Here is a 21,327-nt window from a genome sequence, read left to right as displayed (position 1 = left end):
AGCTACCAGAAGAAATGAGAAAATTAGGACCATAGGCAAACGGTTGGCCCTGACAGAACTTGTTTGGTCAGACTGCAAAGTCAAGCTTCCCAGCATGCTAGACAGTGGTGGGAGCCAGAATGAAGCGTGCTGAAGCAGGCTCTGTAGCCAGAACATCTGAGAGTGTCATGTCGCTTCTTCTTTACGATGGAGGTAATCAGGACACACTCCTATCTGTTTCTATTTGTCGAGGTTACTGGTTGGCGATATATGCCTCAGAGAAAGTAAAGAAAGTCCCCTGATAAGAATGAGATCCCTCCTGAAAAGAATATAAGAAGAGGACAAGTGGTGTCTGTTTCTATTCCTGAGCAGGGTTCCTTTGAACTCAGTACTGGCCACATTCTTAAAAAAGACTAATAATAAGGACATCAATTATTTTTAAGCCAGTACTGGTCACATTTAAATTAATCAAACAATAAACAAATAATAATGTCAACAGGTTGTACTAGACATTTTAAGCTGTAAAATCTGTTTTTCAAATGATATTAATATTTAAAAGTTCTGTTTCAACATTGTATGAGTATAAAACTTTCTCATCCAGGTTTAATGGGCCATGCCTGTAATCCCAGCTCAGCCGTTAAGGTGCTTGCCTGCAAAGCCTAATAACCTAGGCTCAATTCCTCGCTACCCACATAAAGCCAGATGCACAAAGTAGCACATGCATCTGGAGTTTATTTTCAGCAGCTAGAGGCCCTGGCATGCCCATTCTCTCTCTCTCTATGTTACAAATAAATATATAAACAAAATATTATTAAAACTTAAAGGCAAACAATAGCTTTTCTCTATGCATCTAACACTACTCTTGCTTTTCTAAAATAAAAAAAAAATGTTTCATCAACAGAACAAGATAAAGGATAAGGGAAAATGTTATATGATAATTAAACACAATTTATACATTTCCATTTTATCATACCTCTCACAAAACATACCTTGTCCTTTTTCTAAATTTGGGCCTTTTCTTTTCCATCTTAATTTTAGAAACTTGCATCTAGAAAACAAAAGCCACAATGAATTAGTTCATGTGGAATTCTATCTGCTTAGACTAATGGGTTCTGTGTCGCCCAAGTAACTCAATGTAAAGAAAACCTGGGGCCCACACTTCCCAGAACTGCTCTAGCCAAGCACCCTGGAGTCAGTGTGCACGCGTCAGTTTGTCCAGCTTCCAGGAACAGTGGTGGGGCCTGATCTAGATCTTCATTTTACCCACCTTGCCCCAAACACTTAAACACTGTAAGATGACATTTAAGTTTTACAAACCTATAAAACATTTAAGAAAGCAAAACATGTTTGAACCACAGAAGGATGTAGAATAGAAAGGTAACATAAGTGGGAACTAACATCACAGGGTCCTCAAGAATCTATACCAAAGTTGTACCAAAGAGACAGTAGCCTGGGCTTTTATGTCCAACCAAAGACAAGTGCCATGTTTTGGGGTGACAATTTTGGACAAAGCCTGGTGACCACAGGATGCTCTTGACTATAAAAGAGAACAGGCAAATTTGACTCACCAGAACACAAAAGCAATAGTGAGGAATTAAGTGGAGAGACTGAAGTAATACTAAAGAAAATGTTCGGCCTATACCACTGATCCAAGAAATCCAAATTCAAGTCTCCTCAGAATACTAGAATTCCCAAATCAAATAAATAACAAGATTCACTTGGGATTCCTAAACTCACTACACACGTAAGCACAATGCCAAGCAATTCCTATAAATCTCTACACAGGCTCTCCCCCAGCACTAGAGCTGGTTAAGAAGGGTGAAGATTAAGAGCATGTGCAGGGTGGTGGGGAAGAAACAGCCTGCAACATAACACTTGCAATGGACAGTTCAGGTGAAATGCAATTTAAGATCGTAGCTGTTTCTAGAAGCAGGAAAAGAGTGATGAAGGAGAGTCAGACAACACTTCCAAGGTTCTGGAGTTTTCCATTTCATGATCTTCTACTAGGTTAAAAGAACATGCTCATTTTGTGAAAATTCATCTGGTTCTGTGTTTACGATTTTAATTTTCTCTGTTATGATAATAAATGTCTATTAAAACTCTGGAAAATAAATAAAGTAAAATAATTTTCTTAAAAAAAAAGGATGGAGAATCAAATTATAAGGTCCAACATACCTCTGAAAGGAATTCCATAAGGATCACAAGAAAAAAAGGAAAAAGAAATAACTGAAGATACAATAGTTAGAAATATTCCACAATGAAATACACAAAGGTGTAGAAATCTACTGTGTCAAGAAAGAGCAATAACAGTCTACATCATGGCATATGCTATTAGAATTTCACGCAATGAAATGAAAGAATACATCTTAAAATCCATCAGAAGGAGAAGACAAGGTATAAAACAAAGGCAATGAGAACAGATACCTAATCAACAACAGCCCCCAGGACTACGTCATCAACTCAACCACCAAACAAATGTAGAATTCAAGTAGGTCACTGTATGTTTGTGTTGGCTGAAGATGTTTACGGAGTACAGGAAAGTTCAGAGCTGTTTTCTCTACTTTATCTCAGTCATTGATTTCCATGGTTATTTGAAATTGTTAATTTCAAAATAAAAGGCAATGAAAATAGAATTCTGCTGAAAATGCATAATATGCTAGAGAGAGGAACATGGAACCCAAGAGAAAAACAGTACAAGACAAATCAAATTTTACATATTATGTAAATCTACATAAACCCTAACAACCTCCACTCCAGAAAAAAGCTTAAATGGGAATATATATATATATATATATATATATATATATATATATATATATATATATATATGGCTCACTGGTAGAAGAATTATCTGGCATACAAAAATTCCCAGCATTTACAAGACAGAAAAGGTGGGAGGAGGGTAGAAAACTAAACAGAAGAGTAAAAGAGATCAGATCAGAGTAAAAAGCATATAAAGAATATTTAACTGGGGCTGAGGAGATATCTAAGTGGTTAAAGGTGTTTTCTTACAAAGCCTTCCAACCCATGTTCAATTCCCTAGTACCCACATAAAGCCAACACCAAGTGGCAAATGTGAATGGGGTTCATTTACAGTGGCAAGAGGCCCTGGCATATTCTATACATGTTCTCTCTCTCTCTTTCTTAAAAACAAATATTTTTAAAAATAATCTTTAATCATTCACTGAGAGATAGTGAGGAGGACATGTGTGATTTATGAGAAATTTTTTTAAAGAAGCAAATAGCATTTCCAGAAGTCATTGGTTTTAAAATTGTTATGTCTATTAGTATGTTTGTGTAGCCACCCAAAGATGTGAAATATAGTGTGTAATTTCTGGGCTAGTGGGTGGAGGAAGAGGAATTTTAAAAAATGTGTAATCTGGTAAAACCCAGTAAGGGTGATGAAGAAAAAGGAAAAGCAATCACACACACACACACATCAATTAAATGTTAAAAATTATTCAAATATTTTTATAATTTCAACATCAATAAATTTATTAACTGTTTGAAAGACTAGTTTAAAACAAAGCCAGTACTATGTAAGCTAAGAACACTTAGAAATAATGATTTGCCTATCAATACCTATTTTTGGAAGAAATCAACAATAAAAATTTGAGTGGAAATGTGAGGGTTATAAAATAGTCAAATCCAGCCCAAAATATAAAATGCTAAATTCCAGAAATAAAAATTCATAAACCAAAATAACATTTATTACACCAAATTATTACTTTTTTTCTATCTTACTAGATTGCTTTTTAGTCTTTTTCTGTGACTCATTTACAAACTAAACATTACCATAGATATGCATGTACAGGAGAAAGTAAAGTTATTAACTGATTTTTTCACTATCTTCAGCTTGAAGCAGACTAGAGTTTTGGAATATATTCCCCATAGGTAAGGGTGGGAAATACTGTATATCCATACAAGAGAATATTATTCAGCCTCTGAAAATAGCAGGTGCTGACAAATGCTATAATCTGGATAATATTTTATTATCATAATAGCAATTGAAAATTGAGAATAAAGACAAAAATGTCACATTTTGTGTGCCATTATTTATTTGAAATGATCAGAAATGGCAAATTCAGAGAAACAGAAAGCAGATTAGTGACTGCCAAATGGATAGTGATGACATTGTGCATATGAAGTTTCCTTTTGGGTGATGAAAAGTTATCCTAAGGTTGGTTTATTAACTGCTACTGGAAACCACTGCACTGTACACAAAGGCACTTGCTCGTCCATGTTTGTCATTGCTTTATTTACAACCAGAAAACGGAAGCAGCCTAGCTTCCCATCAACTGATGACTAGATAATGAAAATGTGGTACACGCATGTAAACATTGTAAAGAAAAATAAAAATCTTAAACTTGCATGAAAATGGTTGGGGCTGGAAATGATCATACTAACTGAGATAGCCCAGGTCCAGAAAGACAAAAATTGATTATTCTATCTTTCATGCATATCCCAACTTTGAATGTTTCTGTGCATCCATTCTTGCACATAAATAAAGAGATTTAAGAAGAGGTATAGGCCATGAAGCTAGATAGAAGACCATAAGACAGGAAGAGGTGGGGAGAATGATGAAGGATAAAAGGTCACATGTGACATGAAACTGCAAGGGAGGGAGGGAGAGATGGCTTAGTGGTTAAGGTGCTCACCTGCAGAGCTTAAGGATCCAGGTTCAATTTCCCAGCACCCACATAAGCCAGATACACAAGGTGTCCCATATGTCTGGAGTCAATTTGCAGTGACTAGAGGCCCTGTCATGCCCATTCATATTCTTTCTCCTTCCCTCCCTCCCTCCCTCCCTCCCTCCCTCTGTCTCTCTCTCTCTGTCTGTCTCTCTCTCTGTGTCTCTCTCTGCCTTTTTCCTCTCTCTTCCTCTCTCAACTAAATAAATAAAAACATTTTTTAAAAGTGTGAGAGACTATGGGAGAGCAGTGAAGGAGAGGAAGATGGGGGAAATAAGATACTATATAAAAAACCATAATGTAACTTAATTATCTGTATGTCTGTATGCTTAAAAAAAACAAAAAAAATTAAAAGTGCAACAAATATAACTACCTCAAAGTATGTGGTGGAAGATTAAATCAAACCCCATGTCAGAAATGATTTACCAATTGAGACTGCCCATTAATTGTTCATCTGATGCTTAACACTGGGCAGAGTTCCAAATTCCATGCTTTGGTTATGGCATTTAGTGTGACTGGTCTTTGGGTATGTACACTAGATTTTAAGGAGAAATTTGTTACCTTACCTACTTTGACAGAATTTCCAAAGCTGAGTCTGTGTGCTTTGAATAATGCACAGTCCCTTTGGAAAACCTGCAGGAGAAAATCTGCTTGGAATTTGAATGGAAAGGAGTCCCATGCACCATGTGGCCATGAGTGACGAGTACTTAATTTGGGTGTGTGGACAGTATAGCACAGATGATACAGTTAAGTCTACTCAAAGATTGTCTTCAACATTGCTTTGAAGGAGGGTAGATTGAAGTGATCATTTTTCTGGCCTGATTCCCATAATTCTCTAAACTAATCAATTTGCAAAATAGTTTGGCCTTCCTGTGAACTGTGAACAGCATTGGAGCCCAGTGCTGGACAATAGGACTTTTAATACCTTCCTGGCCACTGCACTCTTTTCAGTCACAATAAAATTCTGAGGATTTCTTTGCTTTGTAGGTCTTACTTGAAAGAACACTCGAGTGTGTGTTGAAGCAGTAAGCTAAGAAGAAGATTTTCTCTGAAACTAAAAATCAGAGGCTACTGGCCCCACGTTGAACAAAAGCCACAAAAGGTTTTCCATCAACACATCCAACTATGGTTAAAAATTCTGGCAGGATGCTTCAAGGAGTTCTGTGGTTTGGTGTTTTGCTCATAGTTTGTAAAGCTCTAGATTAAAAAAAAAAAAAATTAAGGTCTTCGGCTAGTATACCAGGGATGGAACATAGAAATTCAGATTGGCTTTTCACACATATTTAATTCACCTTCAAAAAAAAAAAAAAGAAACTTAAGAATACTAAGGGTTAATCCAAGCAAGGTTTCCAGTAGAGAAAGAACCTCGTGAAAAGCTGGATTCATGGCACAGCTGTTCATCTAACTGAATAGCAGCAGAAAATTATATTAGCTGACCTCTAGCTGGAGATTCTCTAAAAATCCAAGTCAACTGACATTTCTTTTTTCTGTACAGTGTTTTCCAAAGCTGCTGGTTATTTCATCAAGGGGAATGTTGAGAGAGAACACAATTTCTAGGGGAGACTTCCTAGAATGAACCTATTTCAAATAAATTCTTAAAAGTTGATGCCAGCTGGGCCTTTAATCCCAGCACTCAGGAGACAGAGGTAGGAGGATCACTGTGAGTTCAAGGCCACCCTGAGGCTACATAGTGAATTCTAGATCATCCTGAGCTAGAGTGAGACCCTACCTCACAAAACAAAACAAAAGCAACAAAAAAAGTTGATGCCAAGAAAACATCTGATGGGTGGGTATAGCATCCACATAACACTGTTACAGGCAAAAATGGATGTTGAGAACTATATAATCTGGTTTTAATTTCTCTTTCATAAACTTGAGCAGTACAAGTAATTGATGATTCTTCAACCCACGAATCACTGTCAGGCATGGCAGATACTTAACTCAGGCTTAATCCATAATTATCTCTCCTGGATAGAAACAGACTGAATTTCCACAGTGCCACAATAAAAAGATAATAATTTTAATACGCTTGTTAGGATCACACACTTTATTCCAACTCTCTGATGTCTCCAGAGGGTAAGATATAGGCCATCCTTGCATACAAGTTCATGAGAAGGAATGCAGAATATACGCCCTTGGATCGGGGTGAGGTGTTCTTCCTGGTAGAGATTTCAGCTGTGTACTAATATGGGTACCTCATGATGCAGCGTGAAAGTTTTTTTAAATTTTTTTTGTTCATTTTTATTTATTTATTTGAGAGTGACAGAGAGAGAAGAGACAGACAGAGAGAGAGAGAGAATGGGTGGGCCAGGGCTTCCAGCCACTGCAAATGAACTCCATACACGTGCGCCCCCTTGTGCATCTGGCTAACATGGGTCCTGGAGAATCAAGCCTTGAACCGGGGTCCTTAGGCTTCACAGGCAAGCACTTAACCACTAAGCCATCTCTCCAACTCCAGCATGAAAGTGTTAAAAATCATGTCATGATATAACATGAAAGGATTCTTAAACAAAGTGAAGCATTAAATACATAACCAAAAAGAAAGATAAATAGCAGCTCAATGTCATTATAAAGATGCTGAAGGGCTGGGGATGTAGCTCAGTTGGTAGAATGCTGGACTAGCATGCATGAAGCCCTGGGTTTAATCCCTAGTTCTCCACAAACTAGGAAGGCAAAGGCATGAGGATCAGAAATTCCAGGTCATCCTTGGTGACAAAACAAGTTCAAGACCAGCCTGGGCTACATGAGACTCTCTCAATAAGTAAATAAAAAATAAAGACAAAATAATGAAATTTAAAGGCAATAGTTTATAGGTTTTTAAAGACAAAAATAGGTTAATGTTACTTAACATAAAAGTTGGGAGACTTAATAAGCAGAAACCAAATGTTAATAAATATGAATATATTATAAGCATGTATAAGTCAATTCCATTAATTTTCACTGTCATTGAACAGTAGTAGCTACCATTAAGCACAAAAAATCATTTAATAGCTAGGAATATAGCTAAAATATATTAAATATAAGCTTACTACTCAAATGTTTTATTTTATGCTTATTAACAACCACCATCAATTGGTTATAATCTTTTGTTGTAATGCAATGAAGTCAGGAAGGTGTTAGCGAGTAAGAAATATTCCAAACTATAGAAGAAACATGGATTGGCTTGTGTAGCTTGAAGCTGGAGACCCAATGTGTGTCTATGGACTGGGGAGAAAGGACACACTTGTAATGAGACAATCAACTAAATAAATGGAAGAAAACTGCGGATCACAGCCTCAGTCCCAAACAACAGAGGGCAACAGCAAGGAGCTACTCTTCATGTGATAACAGGGGTTCAAGTTGAAGAAGAGACTTTAGTTAATAAAAGAGCAGTCACACTGTATTGTCTTCCGGTTCCAGGTTAAAACACAGAATAGAAAACAAATGGTAGTAGCTGAAAAGTTAAATTTCTAGACGTTGTGGCCCATATTTTAAGGAGTTACCCCTCCATATTTGCAGAGACTCTTCAATGATGTCAAAATCCATGGGTACTCAAGTCTCACATAAAAAGGCATAGGCTACAGTATGGAACTTATATATTTAGTAACCAATACTATAATATTCAGTGCAAAACCTATACACATCCTCTTATATGTTCTAAATTAGTTCTATATTACTAACAACACCAAATACATTGCAAATTCTATGGACATAGTTATATTTTTAAGGAAATAACAAGAGGAAAAGCCTTTACATGTTCTGAATAGATAAATTTTAAAAATGTATTTTTCTACCCACAGTTGGTTGAAGCCATGGGTGCAAGACCTATGCATGTAGAAGTTCAACTTTACTAATGAACTCAAATTCAAAGTGAATTAATCTCAACTGAACATTTAAATGAGTATTATGCAGGTAAAAATTAAAATAAAATTATGCTTATTATGTAGATGACTTGTAAAAATACAACATTTTTATTAAAACAAGGATGAAATCAATCTTTTTAAAAAATTTTTTTGTTCATTTTTATTTATTTGAGAGCGACAGAGAGAGAGAGAGGCAGAGAGAGAGAGAGAGAGAGAGAGAGAGAGAGAATGGGCATGCCAGGGCCTCCAGCCACTGCAAACGAACTCCAGACATGTGTGCCCCCTTGTACAGCTGACTAATGTGGGTCCTGGGGAATTCAGCCTTGAACCGGAGTCCTCAGGCTTCACAGGCAAGCACTTAACCGCTAAGCCATCTCTCCAGCCCTCAATCTTTTTTTTTTTTTTTTTTAAGGCAGTGTCCCATTCTAGCCCAGGCTGACTTAGAACTCACTCCATAGCTCAAGCTGTCCTTGAACTCATGGCAATCCTCCTACCTTTGCCTCCCCGGTGCTGGAATTAAAGACTTGAGCCACCACATCAAGCTTAAAAATATTTCTTAAAAGAGAAAATTACTAATGAATAATATCAATTCTTGTGTTTCACATGCCCAGGTCAGTATAGGTAGACTTTAGATAATTCTCAGACACACCAGGGCACCAGGACAAACTGCAGCCTTGGATAGCAACAATACCCTTCTCCCCTTTCACCTTCCACAGCACCCTCAGAGCTGCAGCTGGACAGTGCCTGTTAGTCCAGCAGCCTGTGGGTGAAAAAGTGAGTGCCCCTTTACAGCCAGAGGCTAGCCCAAATCATTCCAACCTCATAGCCTTGTGGACTCAGATAGCAGTGTGGCTACTATGCTAACAAACCACTGTCTTGTTTGCAAGGGAGGAAACAGAACCTTCAGCTCCATGTCCGCTGCTGCTGCCTCCCTCCCAGCTCCTCTCTCCACAGCAGTCACTTTAATAAGAACTTCAAGGACATTGTCTGGTGGACGTCATAACCAAACAAATGTACAAAAGTTCCAGAAAAGATCTTCTGTTTTGGAAATTTGAGTTGTACAAACAATCATCCACACTAGAAAACTGGTGCTCTGAACCAAGGGATCTTTGCTTACCCTCATAAACAGCAGATAAAAAGCTTTGGAATCTGAGATCAGTAAGCATTTGCCTTATCTTAATATTTTAGTAATAATTATTATCATTCAAGTAAAAGCTGTAAACCTTGCAATGTAATCAAGTAGATTTAGTTAGTAAATTACTGAAGGGTATGTTGTGAAGAATCCTCTGCAAGGCTTTCTTAACACTGCCTCTGAGGACATCGGGAATGGGACAATTGATGGTTTCAAGTGATAATAGGGCCATTTTCTATGCTAACATGTCTTTGTTCTATGTATGTTTGAAAATATAAATATGCTTGCATCTGAAGTGTATGCTTATATTTTAAAAACATCATTATGCTCTCTGGGATAAGGAAAACATGCTCAATTTTGCCTGAGGATGGTAAAGTGTTGAGATTTGATTCAGAAATGTCCCTCAGAGGCTCAGGTTTTCAATGCTCAGTCCCCAGATTGAGATACCATTTTGAAGGCTATGGAGGCTTTAGGAAGTGGTACCTGGCTGGTGGAAGTAGATCCATACGGGAGCCTTTGAGCATCACGCTGACCTCTGGTTCTGTTCCGCTTTCTCTGCTTCCTGTCTGCCATCATATGAACAGCCTCAGCAGACAGAGTTGCCTGCTTTCTGCTGCTGGCCCTGATGAACAAACCTATCTGATCCCATAAACCAACGTAAGGTTTTCATCCCTTATTTCTGCCAGGTATTTTGGCCACAGTGGCATAAAAGGAAGAAACATAAGCAGGTAGATGTATTATTTAAGAAAACATCAACATTTAACTTCTGTACATTTAACATCTGTATATCTCATTGTGTTTAAATTTTAACTCAATAAAAATTAAAATTAAAGGTCAAAGCTATGATCTCTCTCTCTTTATCTTTCTCTCTCACACATACCTCTTACCTCAAATGGAATAAGATATAGTTTATTCTGGAGCCAAATATGAGTGGCCAGGCCCAGGAATACAGATTTAGGCTGTCCCAAATTCCATGTTCCAATGTGTTAACAATTTCATAAATGTTTTATAGTTTAGTCAGAGAAGGTCATAAACCAAAGCACTTTCCAAATACACTGGAAGAAACATCAGGTAGGCCATTCCAGGAAAGTGGGAAACGTCTGCTACAGGCTTCCGCAGCTCTGATGACACTCTTGGCCTTTGGCTTGGTGGAAGCTGGTGGTCTGTTAGCACATTCCAAAACGTTTCCCTGATCAACTGGCAGTCACAATAAACGGCTGTTGAGAGACTAAAGATAGTCCACGATTATTTGGCTTTGGCCCTGTAATTCTCCCTCTCCGCGCTCACAGAAGTTGTCACTTAGCACTGTGGGAGCAGCTGCAGCTGTGGCTCAGGAACTTCAGCCACAGGCATTAAGTGAAATTCTGGAGCGGCCATCTGTGTGGACTGAGTTCCTGGACTAACAACCAGTAGGACAAACTGTTGTGCATGCACGGAGTGTTTTTGTTTGTATTTTTTCGAGGTAGGGTCTCACTCTGGCCCAGGCTGACCTGGAATTCACTATGGAGTCTCAGGGTGGCCTCAAACTCATGGAGATCCTCCTACCTCTGCCTCCCAAGTGCTGGGGATTAAAGGCGTGTGCCACCACACCTGGTGCATGGAGTTTTTTTTGTGTCAGGACCCTCATAACCAAAATAAATTAGGAAAGAACAGTTTCTAAACATTAAACGAGTCACAACAATCAATCTTCTATGGCCCTTTGGCCCAAGGTGGTAGGCTAGAGAAGCCAGGTCTGTCTTAATGCAGCCAAGAAGTCTACTTGATGATGACCAGTCCCCTTAGGTGCTGAGGAGGTGATCCGATGCCAACCAGTCCTCTTCTATGCTGAGGAGGTGACCTGATACCGACTGTACTGCACTGTCTGCTTGCTCGCCCTATTGGGGCTGATTTAACAACAGCTCGTCTGATCATTTTGTCAGGCACAGATGGGATGCTGACTGGTTTATGAATCACTAATAAAAGCCAATTATATCTTTAAATTGAATTTGTTGAAAATTTATTCTTTGACAAGTGAAAGACAACTACAGTAACTAACAATACTGAATAAAATGATGACAGAATACCTCAATTAGTCAGGTATGGGAAACATGGGTGCCTATGGAAAGTGAATGACATGTGCTAAGTAGAATCCAAAAGTAAACTGAATGAGATTTAAAGCCTGCCTGAGACTCTTTGCAAGGGGCTCACTACTTACTCTTCGTTTCTGAGATTTCTCTCTGCCTAGGGCTACAAGTTAGCAGTGGGGACTGTTTATAAGACTGTTTATAATATTTATCTTTGGGGAATGGTGTACATAAAGCCAAATAAATGAAACAACTTGTAGCACATGAATTCCATAGTAATAGTTATGAGCATGGCAATTAACAAGAGCACCCACACATCTAGTCACAAAATGTTAGCAATTTAGGCTGCTAACCAGGCTAATGAAAAATGTCTGCTTATTATGAAGAAGTTTTGTAATGACTTTTGGGAATTTTTTCAACAGGAAATATAATAGCCTAAATTATTTATTCATAACTTTATAAATCAATAATATGGCTATTAATTGTAATCTTTCAAGTGGTGTAAGTTAAATTCATGGCATTGATAAGTATTAGGAAGCAGATACATGTACATAATTTCTATATGTAAACAAAAAAGGAAGGAAGAAGGGAGGAACAAAGAAAGGAGAGAAGCAAGGAGGGAAGAAAAGAAGGAAAATGAAGGAAGGGAGAAAGGGATGGAGAGAAAGAGAACAGACAAAATGAAAGAGATCCTTTTGCAACTAGTAATAATAAACTGGTATGAAGTTAATCAGAAAGGTAAGACTCTTCACTGAAAATTAATAGAGAAACGAGGCATGTTTCTACATGAGCTCGTTTAGTACTACAAGTACAGATTTTCTCCATGAATTAGTGCATGGATTTCCCACAATACTAATCATCAGCACAGTAGGGTTCTTCTGACTAAATAAGTCTTCCTCAAACAATTCTAAGGTTTAGCTGAAAAATCAAGAGGCAAGAATTTTCAAAATGATTTCTATAAAATGAAAAGGGATGGCTAGTTCACATGCCAAAGAACAGATAGATAATAAAACCATTCAGAATTTGCTTAATGAACACATAAAGGAAATATATAGAAACAGATAATTTGACTCATTAAATTTCACAATTTTAAGAGAAAAATACAGAATATTAAAATATAAAAAATAGAAAAATGACTTTTTTGGGTTTTGCAAGGTAGGGTCTCACCCTAGTTCAGGCTGACCTGGCACTCACTCACCCAAGGTTAGCCTCCAATTCACAGCAATCCTTTACCTCTGCCTTCAGAGTTCTGGGCTTAAAGGTGTGTGCCATGATGCTTTGCCAGAAAAACTACATGTAAGAATGGTATTGGAATATCTGGCTAGCAAGTTGCATATAATATTTTGTACCCTATATTCATACCACATAGAAAAATAAATCCAAACTCTCATGGCAGCCAATACTTATGAGATGTTGCCTTTATTCAAAGCATTGTACTATGTGTGTTACATAAATTGTCAGAGAAGTTATGCTATGCAACACTTTTATTCTCATATAATAAGAAATATTTGAGAGCTTAGAGAATTGTGCAGCTAATTTAGGATCTCACTACAGTAAATGGTAATCCTTGGAGTTCATCACTGAATGATTTCTCTAGACACCCCTTACTCCCCTTCCCTGAACTATTCTCTGCAGCTCATAACACTTAAATAATAACCCCAAATGGAGATGTGGCCATACATATGTGTTTAACTTCCATGTTTCTGGGAATTAAGGAAAAAGTAAATCAATATACTGAGAAAAGCCAAAACTGGGAAAGAATCAACATCTTTATTACTAATTATAAATACTTCATGTAAATTTGCATGAAAATACTAAGACTGCAAAGGCAACTTACTCTGCATCCAAGAAATACAAATTGAGCTACAAGGTATTATTTAACCTGACAAGAACGTCTTCATTACAACACTTGTTGGTAGCAGTTGTGGCATTTGCTGGTGGGAATATAAGATGATATGTCCCTATCTCTTCCACAGTAATCCTACTGGGGATTGTCCAAAGGACATGATCTGAAAAGTACTTAGTTTTTCTTCTACTATATGTAAATTTCCTTTTTATTGATAACTTCCATAATTGTAAACACTATCCCATGGTAATTCCCTCCCCCTGCACTTTCCCCTTTGAAACTCCACTCTCCATCATACCCCTCCCTTCTCAAATAGCTCTCTTTTGATGTCATGATCTTTCCCTCCTATTATGCTGGTCTTGTGTAGGTAGTGTCAGGCACTGTGAGGTCATGGATATCCAGGCCACTTTGTGTCTGGAGGAGCACGTCGTAAGGAGTCCTACCCTTACTTTGGCTCTTACATTCTTTCCACCACCCATTCCGCAATGAACCCTGAGTCTTGGAAAGTGTGATAGAGATATTTCAGTGTTAAGCACTCCTCACTTCTCAGCACCATGGTGCCTTCTAAATCACACCAAGGTCACTGCCATCTGAAAAGAGAAGCTTCTCTAACCAAAAGTGATAGTAGCATTAATATATGGGTATGAACATTAAGAGAAGTGATTACTGGGCCACTTGGTGAGCACAGTATATACATTTAGCCAGACACCAGCAGACATTACACCCCTAGGACTCATGACTACCCCGGTTGTAGGTTTCCAGTATCAGGGATATATTCCCTACCATGGAACAGGCCTCCAATCCAATTAGAGGACAGGTGGTTTTCCCCCATAACAGACGTGCCACTATTGTACCTGTTGGCTCATTTGGCCTGGCTGGCCAAATATAAGGCTTGCAGTGTCCACTGTGGACTATCTTCACTGGTGATTTCTCTCTCTCCCATTCAACTGCATGCAGTGTGGCTTTTTCCAGCTTTCTGTCAGCTGGTCTACATGGAGGAGGTTCTCAGGTCAGTTCCAGTAGGATTTCTCATTGGCCTTGCAGTTCATGAATGTGGAGTCTTCAGCAATAGGGTCTTACTGTCTATTTCTGGTGGGAAACCAAGGCCTTTGTGTTGGGCCCTGAAAGGCCCAGGCGTGAGGCCTAGTGGAACTTCCTGAGCTTAGCTAAAGTTTGGCGACCTGTCTCTGGCCAGCTAGGACTCAGCAAGATGCCTAATGGCTTCTGGCCTGCTACCTCTGCATGGCAATTGTAATTACCATTTCAATAGTTAAAGTTTACTATTGGCCCTTACCTCTTCCCCCATCCTAAAATCCCCGTCTTCATCCCCAACATGATATAGGCAACTGCTCAGAGTAATAAAGCGAGTTGTTTCTGTGAGTTCCTGCATCGAAAAGACTCCCGACTCAGTGTGGTTTTTCTCCAGTGGCCAGGAGAGGTTTCTGAGTCGTCCGACACTCATCATCCCCACAACCCCTAGGGAGGAACCAGCAGGCCTGGTTCTTCCCTCGGCACTACCTGAGCGGGAAGGAGGCCCACACCTTTGCAATGGCCTGTAATGTTTTGGGGGCATCAGGAACCTCGTTGGCCAATACTCACTGGAAGGTATTGCTTCCCTGGCACTGAAAATTTTCTAGTAACAATCTGTGGCTTCTGTGTGTTTCATTGTCCAAAAATGTAGGTTTCCTTGCCAGGTATGGTGGCACATGCTTTTAATCCCAGCATTTGGGAGGCAGAGGTAAATGGATTGCCATGAGTTTGAAGCTACCCTGAGACTACACAGTGAGTTCCAGGTCTGCTTGGACTAGAGTGAGACCCTAGCTCGAAAAACAAACAAACAAAAAAAAGTAGGTTTCCATATGATTTATTTATATCCTCTTAGATTTTGATCAGCCCTTCCTCTGCTTTTCCTTTACTCAATCTCTTCTCCTGACCTCACTTAGGCCTTTTCACCCTCATTAATCTGTTCTTCTACTTACATATATACAATACTATCCTATTAAGTCCCTCTCCCTCTCTTTTTATTCCCTTTATGTATCCTTTCTAGAAATTTCTAAGTCTTTCCTTATATCTGATTAAAATATAAATGCTCATACCACTTATCCAGCAGTCCATTTCTAGAAATTAGCTTGTGCATTAGTGTGTCAAGATGCATTCCCAAACATGCGTAACACAGATTTTGAAACAGTGAAATATTGAAGGAGACAGGTATCGACTTAAAGTTTCAAATGGATACACTTCTGTATTCATTGACTTGAACACAAGAGAAGCAGCAGAAGCAATATCAGAAATATTAAGACATCTTATTAGAATTCATTACTAATCTTTGCATATTCACATTATTTATAATGAAACTGTTTGCACTACATAGGGTTGTAACTACTTGCCCCAATATATTTCTCATTTAGTAAAACAGATTAACCTAAAAACATGAAGGAGTATAAAGAAAACTGGCATGGCAAGGCAAGGCAACTCAAGACATTCACTCTTACACTAATGATGAGATTATAATTAGTAAAATAAGTATTTTATGTTTGTATAGTGGAAAGCAGATAGCAGTTCAGAAAAATGTCAAATATGCTACTATTTTATACTCTTCTCATACAGGAATCTCTGTGCTACATTTAAAGAGATTTGAGGACAATGTTGCTGTATGTTTATTTGTAAGTTTGCCAATCCAGAATCAACCTAAATGTCCAGAAAATTACATTTCATTAAACAAAATACTATTCACCCACTTAAGGGCCAGCACAGCCTTGACTTGTACAGTAAGGTTTGTAACAGTCACTCGGGTTACTTGTACACACGTAAGGTGACATGTATGCATGTAAGTTTAACTCTCTTTCAAAATCTGTAAATGGCAGTACCACCACCTACCACACCTGTCCTCCTGCCACACTGGCACTGGGGCAGAGGCAGGCAGACAGGTGCTCATGTAGTATACCTACCTCATCACAGGTGGTGGAAGATCTAAGGAAGGGTCAGGGTGACAGAGGCTTGTAGCTAGTTCTAGAAGCACCATCCCTAATAGGCACTTGGTAATTCTCCCCATGACATCAGCACTCATGCCTTGGTTCAAGGAGGATGGCCATTGCTGCTACAACTTAGCACAGGTCAACATATCCCTCTAACAACATATTCCTGAGGATGCCACCATGATGACACAGTAGCTGACTTTCAACTGGAAACCCCTCTGTAGAAACACCACCAGCAGTACAGACCACCCCAGGGACAGACACATGTATTGAAGTGTCACTTGTAGCACCCTTAAACCTCAGCGCCATTCTGAAAACACCCACAAGGTTCATCAACACCAGAGCAGTGTTGTGGTGGGTCATGCAGAAGGCTAGTTTCCAGGTCTATTTCTATTTATTTAAACAACGTCGAGCACCGCCTAAGGAAAACTAAGATTAAATTGACATATTTAGAGAAGACGGTGTGGCTGTGGTCAAGTTCCTTAATGTGTCTCAACATGACCAATGGCCTCTGTTGCAGGATGACAATGATGGCTGCTCTTCCGGCCAGGGGCTGAAAGGAAAGCTGTGTCAGTGGAAGGCTTGTGGCCTGAGCACCACCCAGATGAAGAATTTATAGACTAGTACTGTACCCCTTATAAGCATGAAGTTCAAAGCTCTCAAAGCCTCAAATGAAGGATACCATCGTGACACAGGAAATCAAATCATAGCTCAAGGAAAGCTAGGTACTGAACCCTCAGAACTAGGTAGGTCTCTTGCTTGGGCCCAGGTCTCGCCGGGTCAGCTAGTCTAGCTGGCCAGCTTGCCAGGGCATTCCTTGTCTGTTTCCTGGGATTATAGGCATGTAGCCACATGGCACTTACATGTACGCTAAGGATTTGAGCCCTGGTCTTCATGATGCTTGAGCAGCAAGCCTTTTATCCCCTGAGCCATCTCCCCAGCCCATAAAATATATTTTCATGTGTATACATTTTGTAGCAACTGCATTCGAAAACATACACAATAAGGAAAATGCTAGTTATCCCTAACATGGAATAAATACAGATATAATTGTAATAAAATGACTGAAGTCATTTCTTACTAACAAGATCTTTAGCAAAATATACCAGCATAATTAGTAGCACACATGAGAAAAGAAGCTAATCTTAACTAATCACAGACTTGACATTTGCATGTGATAGTGATAAATAAGCTAATATATAAATTAAAAGAGATAACATTCCAAAATAAATAACAAATTGTTCAAGAACAGAAAATGAGAGATATTATATTAATCTAAATGACTGGACAATATAATTTTTATAGAGAATTATATCATAGATATATAATTACACATGTACTATTTCTATACTATTACAGGAGATGTCTTAGTCTTAACAAAATACAACACAAAACATAGCACCTTCCCTAAAATTCCACAACACATCAGGGCACAAATTATCACCAGTTTTTGAAAATCACTTCACTCGAACTCTTAACAGGAAGGAAGAATGTCTTGCACTGGGACCCGGAGCCTAGTGGGCAGAGCTTGTTTAGCACATAAGGGCACTAGCATCAAGAGACTTTTGGAAACCATGCCACAGTAAGACTGAAAAATGACACACTCTTCAAAAATATTCTGTTGTAACTCATATATTACAGCTTTCTTATCAGTCTGCTAAATAGAAGAATCAAAATTATAAAGTCTAGTAATATTATGAGATACTTCCAGATGTGTTTCAATTTAAAGAGTCCAGTTTCATTTATCTCCACTAACTTAGCAATACTTGGTCTTCAGACTATACACGGGCTTCTCATATGTTTAAGTCCTTTCCAGTGTTTCCTGGTAGCTGGGTTTGTACAGCTAACTGTGGAGGTGAAAATGTTATAATACGCTGCATAGATGAAGTAAATTATTCAAAAATTTCAAGAACAATGGATCTAGTCCATGTTCAGTTACCTTTCCATAATTCTGTATAATAGGCCTTCCAAGATTCCTTTGGATTTTGACCTAATATAATGTTTTAATATTAGTTTGTGTTAAATCATGTTTAATTAAATTTTGAAGTTTGTTGAGCCCAGCAGACCATTAAATGTTGGGCAGTTGATGCAATGTTTTGCTCCACACAATCCATCTACTGCCCCTAGCTTTTGTACAGTAAACTGCCTTGAATACCTAGAATTAATATAACCCAAATTCACAAAATTCCTAACATGCCTCAAACTACCTGAGGTAAAGAACCAGTTTTTCTCCTTTTCATGTCTGAGATCTATGCTTTCATTTAAATGTGTGTGTGTGTGTGTGTGTTGAAGAGATAGATTAGCTGTTACAGCACTTGCCTGCAAAGCCTAAGGATCCAGATTTAATTCCCCAGTGCTCACGTAAGCCAAATACACAAAGTGACACACGCATCTGGAGTGCATTTGCAGTGGCTAGAAGCCCTGGTGTGTTCTCTCTCTCTCTCTCTCTCTCTCTCTCTCTCTCTCTCTCTCTCTCCATATATATATATATATATATATATATATATATGTTTCTGAGAAAACAAAAACAAAGAAAGGACAAAATCCATTATTATATTCAGTAGACAAAGTCCTTCCTGGCTTGGACGAAAAAGAGGAGGAGGACAATGGAAAGAGGAGGCTGCTGTGGACATATGGAACCCAGGGACTGGGTCCTAGTGAGAGCCGGGACCAGACAGATACCTGTGAGTTTCAGCCTTATCTTCTTCACAGCATCTTAGTCTTGACAGGCCTTAGCGGGAAGCCCTGCTGACTTACATGAAAATGCTTGATAATCAAAAGCGATGGGAAAATTGCATATCTATCCAAGTTGCTGAGCAAGCATGTGCTAGTGTTAAAACTCAGTGGCTGTCAGTAGCTCAGAGAAAGGTTTTACCTCGTGAGTCACAAATATTCCTAGTCAGACTTTGGCCAAAGGGAGTCTGTATTGTGAAAATTAACCTTGAGGGCTGGAGAGATGGCTTATGATTAAGGCACTTGCTTAAGGACCCAGGTTCAGTTCCCCAGTACCCATGTAAGCCAGATGTGCACAGGGGCACATGCTTCTGGAGTTCATTTGCAGTGGTTGGAGGCCCTTGAACACCCATTCCTTCTTTCTCTGTCTCTCTTTTTCTCTCTCCCTCTTCTCTCTTTCTCAAACAAATAAATAAAAAAAAATTTTAAAAGAAAATTATCCTTGAGACTAAATCCCCAGAGCCAGGTTTAGAACACATGTCAGGATGAGTACATGCAGCCAAGACAGAAATAAGGAGAGGAGAGAGTTAGAACAGGATGAGTACATGCAGCCAAGACAGAGATAAGGAGAGGAGAGAGTGAGAACTTCCTCATGTCTTGACATCTGGAAACACATAATTAGTTTTCATTGTTGTTTATTTGTTCTGTTTGCTTTTATTTAGTTTGGTTTAGAAGATGTTTTTACTAAGTGTATATAATTTCACTGTGACAGTTTCATGCACATTATAATGAGCAGCACTTTCTGAGACTAGCACTGCCCTTGTTAAGAATTACTAAATATAAAGCACCTTGTAGAAATAGTACCTATTATCACTATAATTTTTATTGTAACTACCCTTTTGTGTGTACTGAAATAAATAATTCAACCACATTAACAATCTTTCACCACTTCGCGTGCTTTGTGCAGACCCCCGTGTCGTGCAGTCCTGCTCCCTTACCTTCACAGAGGGCGACGTCGGCTCTGAGACGACTCCCCCTGGACAGCAGCGGCAGCAAGACAGCCAGTACAAAGACGAGCCTCCTCTTACAGCTGACAGCTCAAGGGTTAGTCAAGTTTTGATTTTACCTGGGTGTGGTGGCACACCCCTGTAATCCTAACCCTTGGTAAGCTGAAGCCAGTAGATTGTGAGTTCAAGGCCAACCTGAGCTACCAAACAAACCATAGCAAACAATAACAAAATCAAGGGACTGGCAGCACGGCGGCAGGAGAGCCTCACAGCTGGTGCGCCCCTCCCGGCCGCGCTGTCTCTAGACTCGTACCCAACAGCACGTCCGTCTCTGCGAGTCACACGTGACTTCCTCTGGATCTGCCCTTATACCCCCACCAAGCTCCACAGGAAATCCGAGCCTAGGTGCTTCTTTGCAGCACAACTGGTTTTCCCGTGCCACTAATGTCCCAAAGGATTTGTAGTAAGCACCTCTCCTCTTTGTCAGCGGTATCCTGTAAGCACACTGTCACTGGGGAAGAATGTCACAATGCATTCTATCTCAATCATATTTCTTACAATAAGTACAGTTAGACATTTCCCCATATATCATATGCAGGATGATGTGTCAAATTTTAAAAGTTCCTTTAAAATGCTCCTGACTTTATGTTTCATTAAAATATTTTATCCAGAACATACATTCAAATGCCCAATGTTATATACTTAAATTTAATGCCCATATTAAGTGTAAACTTTAATTATTTAAATTTTCCATGAGATTTTCATTTTCTCGTGCATAATACCGCACAGTGTATAAAAAGAAAAATATCAAACAAACATGTTAGCCAGGTGTAGTGGTTCATGTCTTTAATCCCGGAACTTGGAAGGCTGACGTAGGAGGATCACTGTCAGTTCAGGGCCAGCCTGGGCCACAGAGTGAGTTCCAGGTCAGCCTGGGTTATAGTGAGACCGTGCGAAAGAAAGAAAGAAAGAAAGAAAGAAAGAAAGAAGGGAGGGAGGGAGGGAGGGAGGGAGGGAGGGAGGGAGGGAGGGAGGGAGGGAGGGAGGGAGGGAAGAGAGAAAGAGGGCAGAGGGAGGGAGAGAAGAAGGAAGGAAGGAAGGAAGGAAGGAAGGAAGGAA

At 39.1% G+C, this 21,327-nt stretch overlaps 1 protein-coding gene across 1 annotated transcript in view; it reads right to left on the bottom strand.

The window, feature by feature from the left end:
- The window catches only part of Zcwpw2 (zinc finger CW-type and PWWP domain containing 2), a 117,844-nt gene that overhangs the window by 14,024 nt on the left and 82,493 nt on the right, over positions 1–21,327 (bottom strand). The window contains exon 6 of the mRNA XM_045136308.1: positions 969–1,027. Within this exon, the coding sequence (XP_044992243.1) occupies positions 969–1,027 (59 nt within the window). The remainder of the gene's footprint in view (positions 1–968; positions 1,028–21,327) is intronic.

The sequence above is a fragment of the Jaculus jaculus genome, chromosome 17 (assembly GCF_020740685.1).
Source record: "Jaculus jaculus isolate mJacJac1 chromosome 17, mJacJac1.mat.Y.cur, whole genome shotgun sequence".
NCBI lineage: Eukaryota > Metazoa > Chordata > Mammalia > Rodentia > Dipodidae > Jaculus > Jaculus jaculus.
The sequence above is the reverse complement of the archived record's forward strand: the minus strand, read 5'-3'. Positions and strand labels throughout refer to the sequence as shown.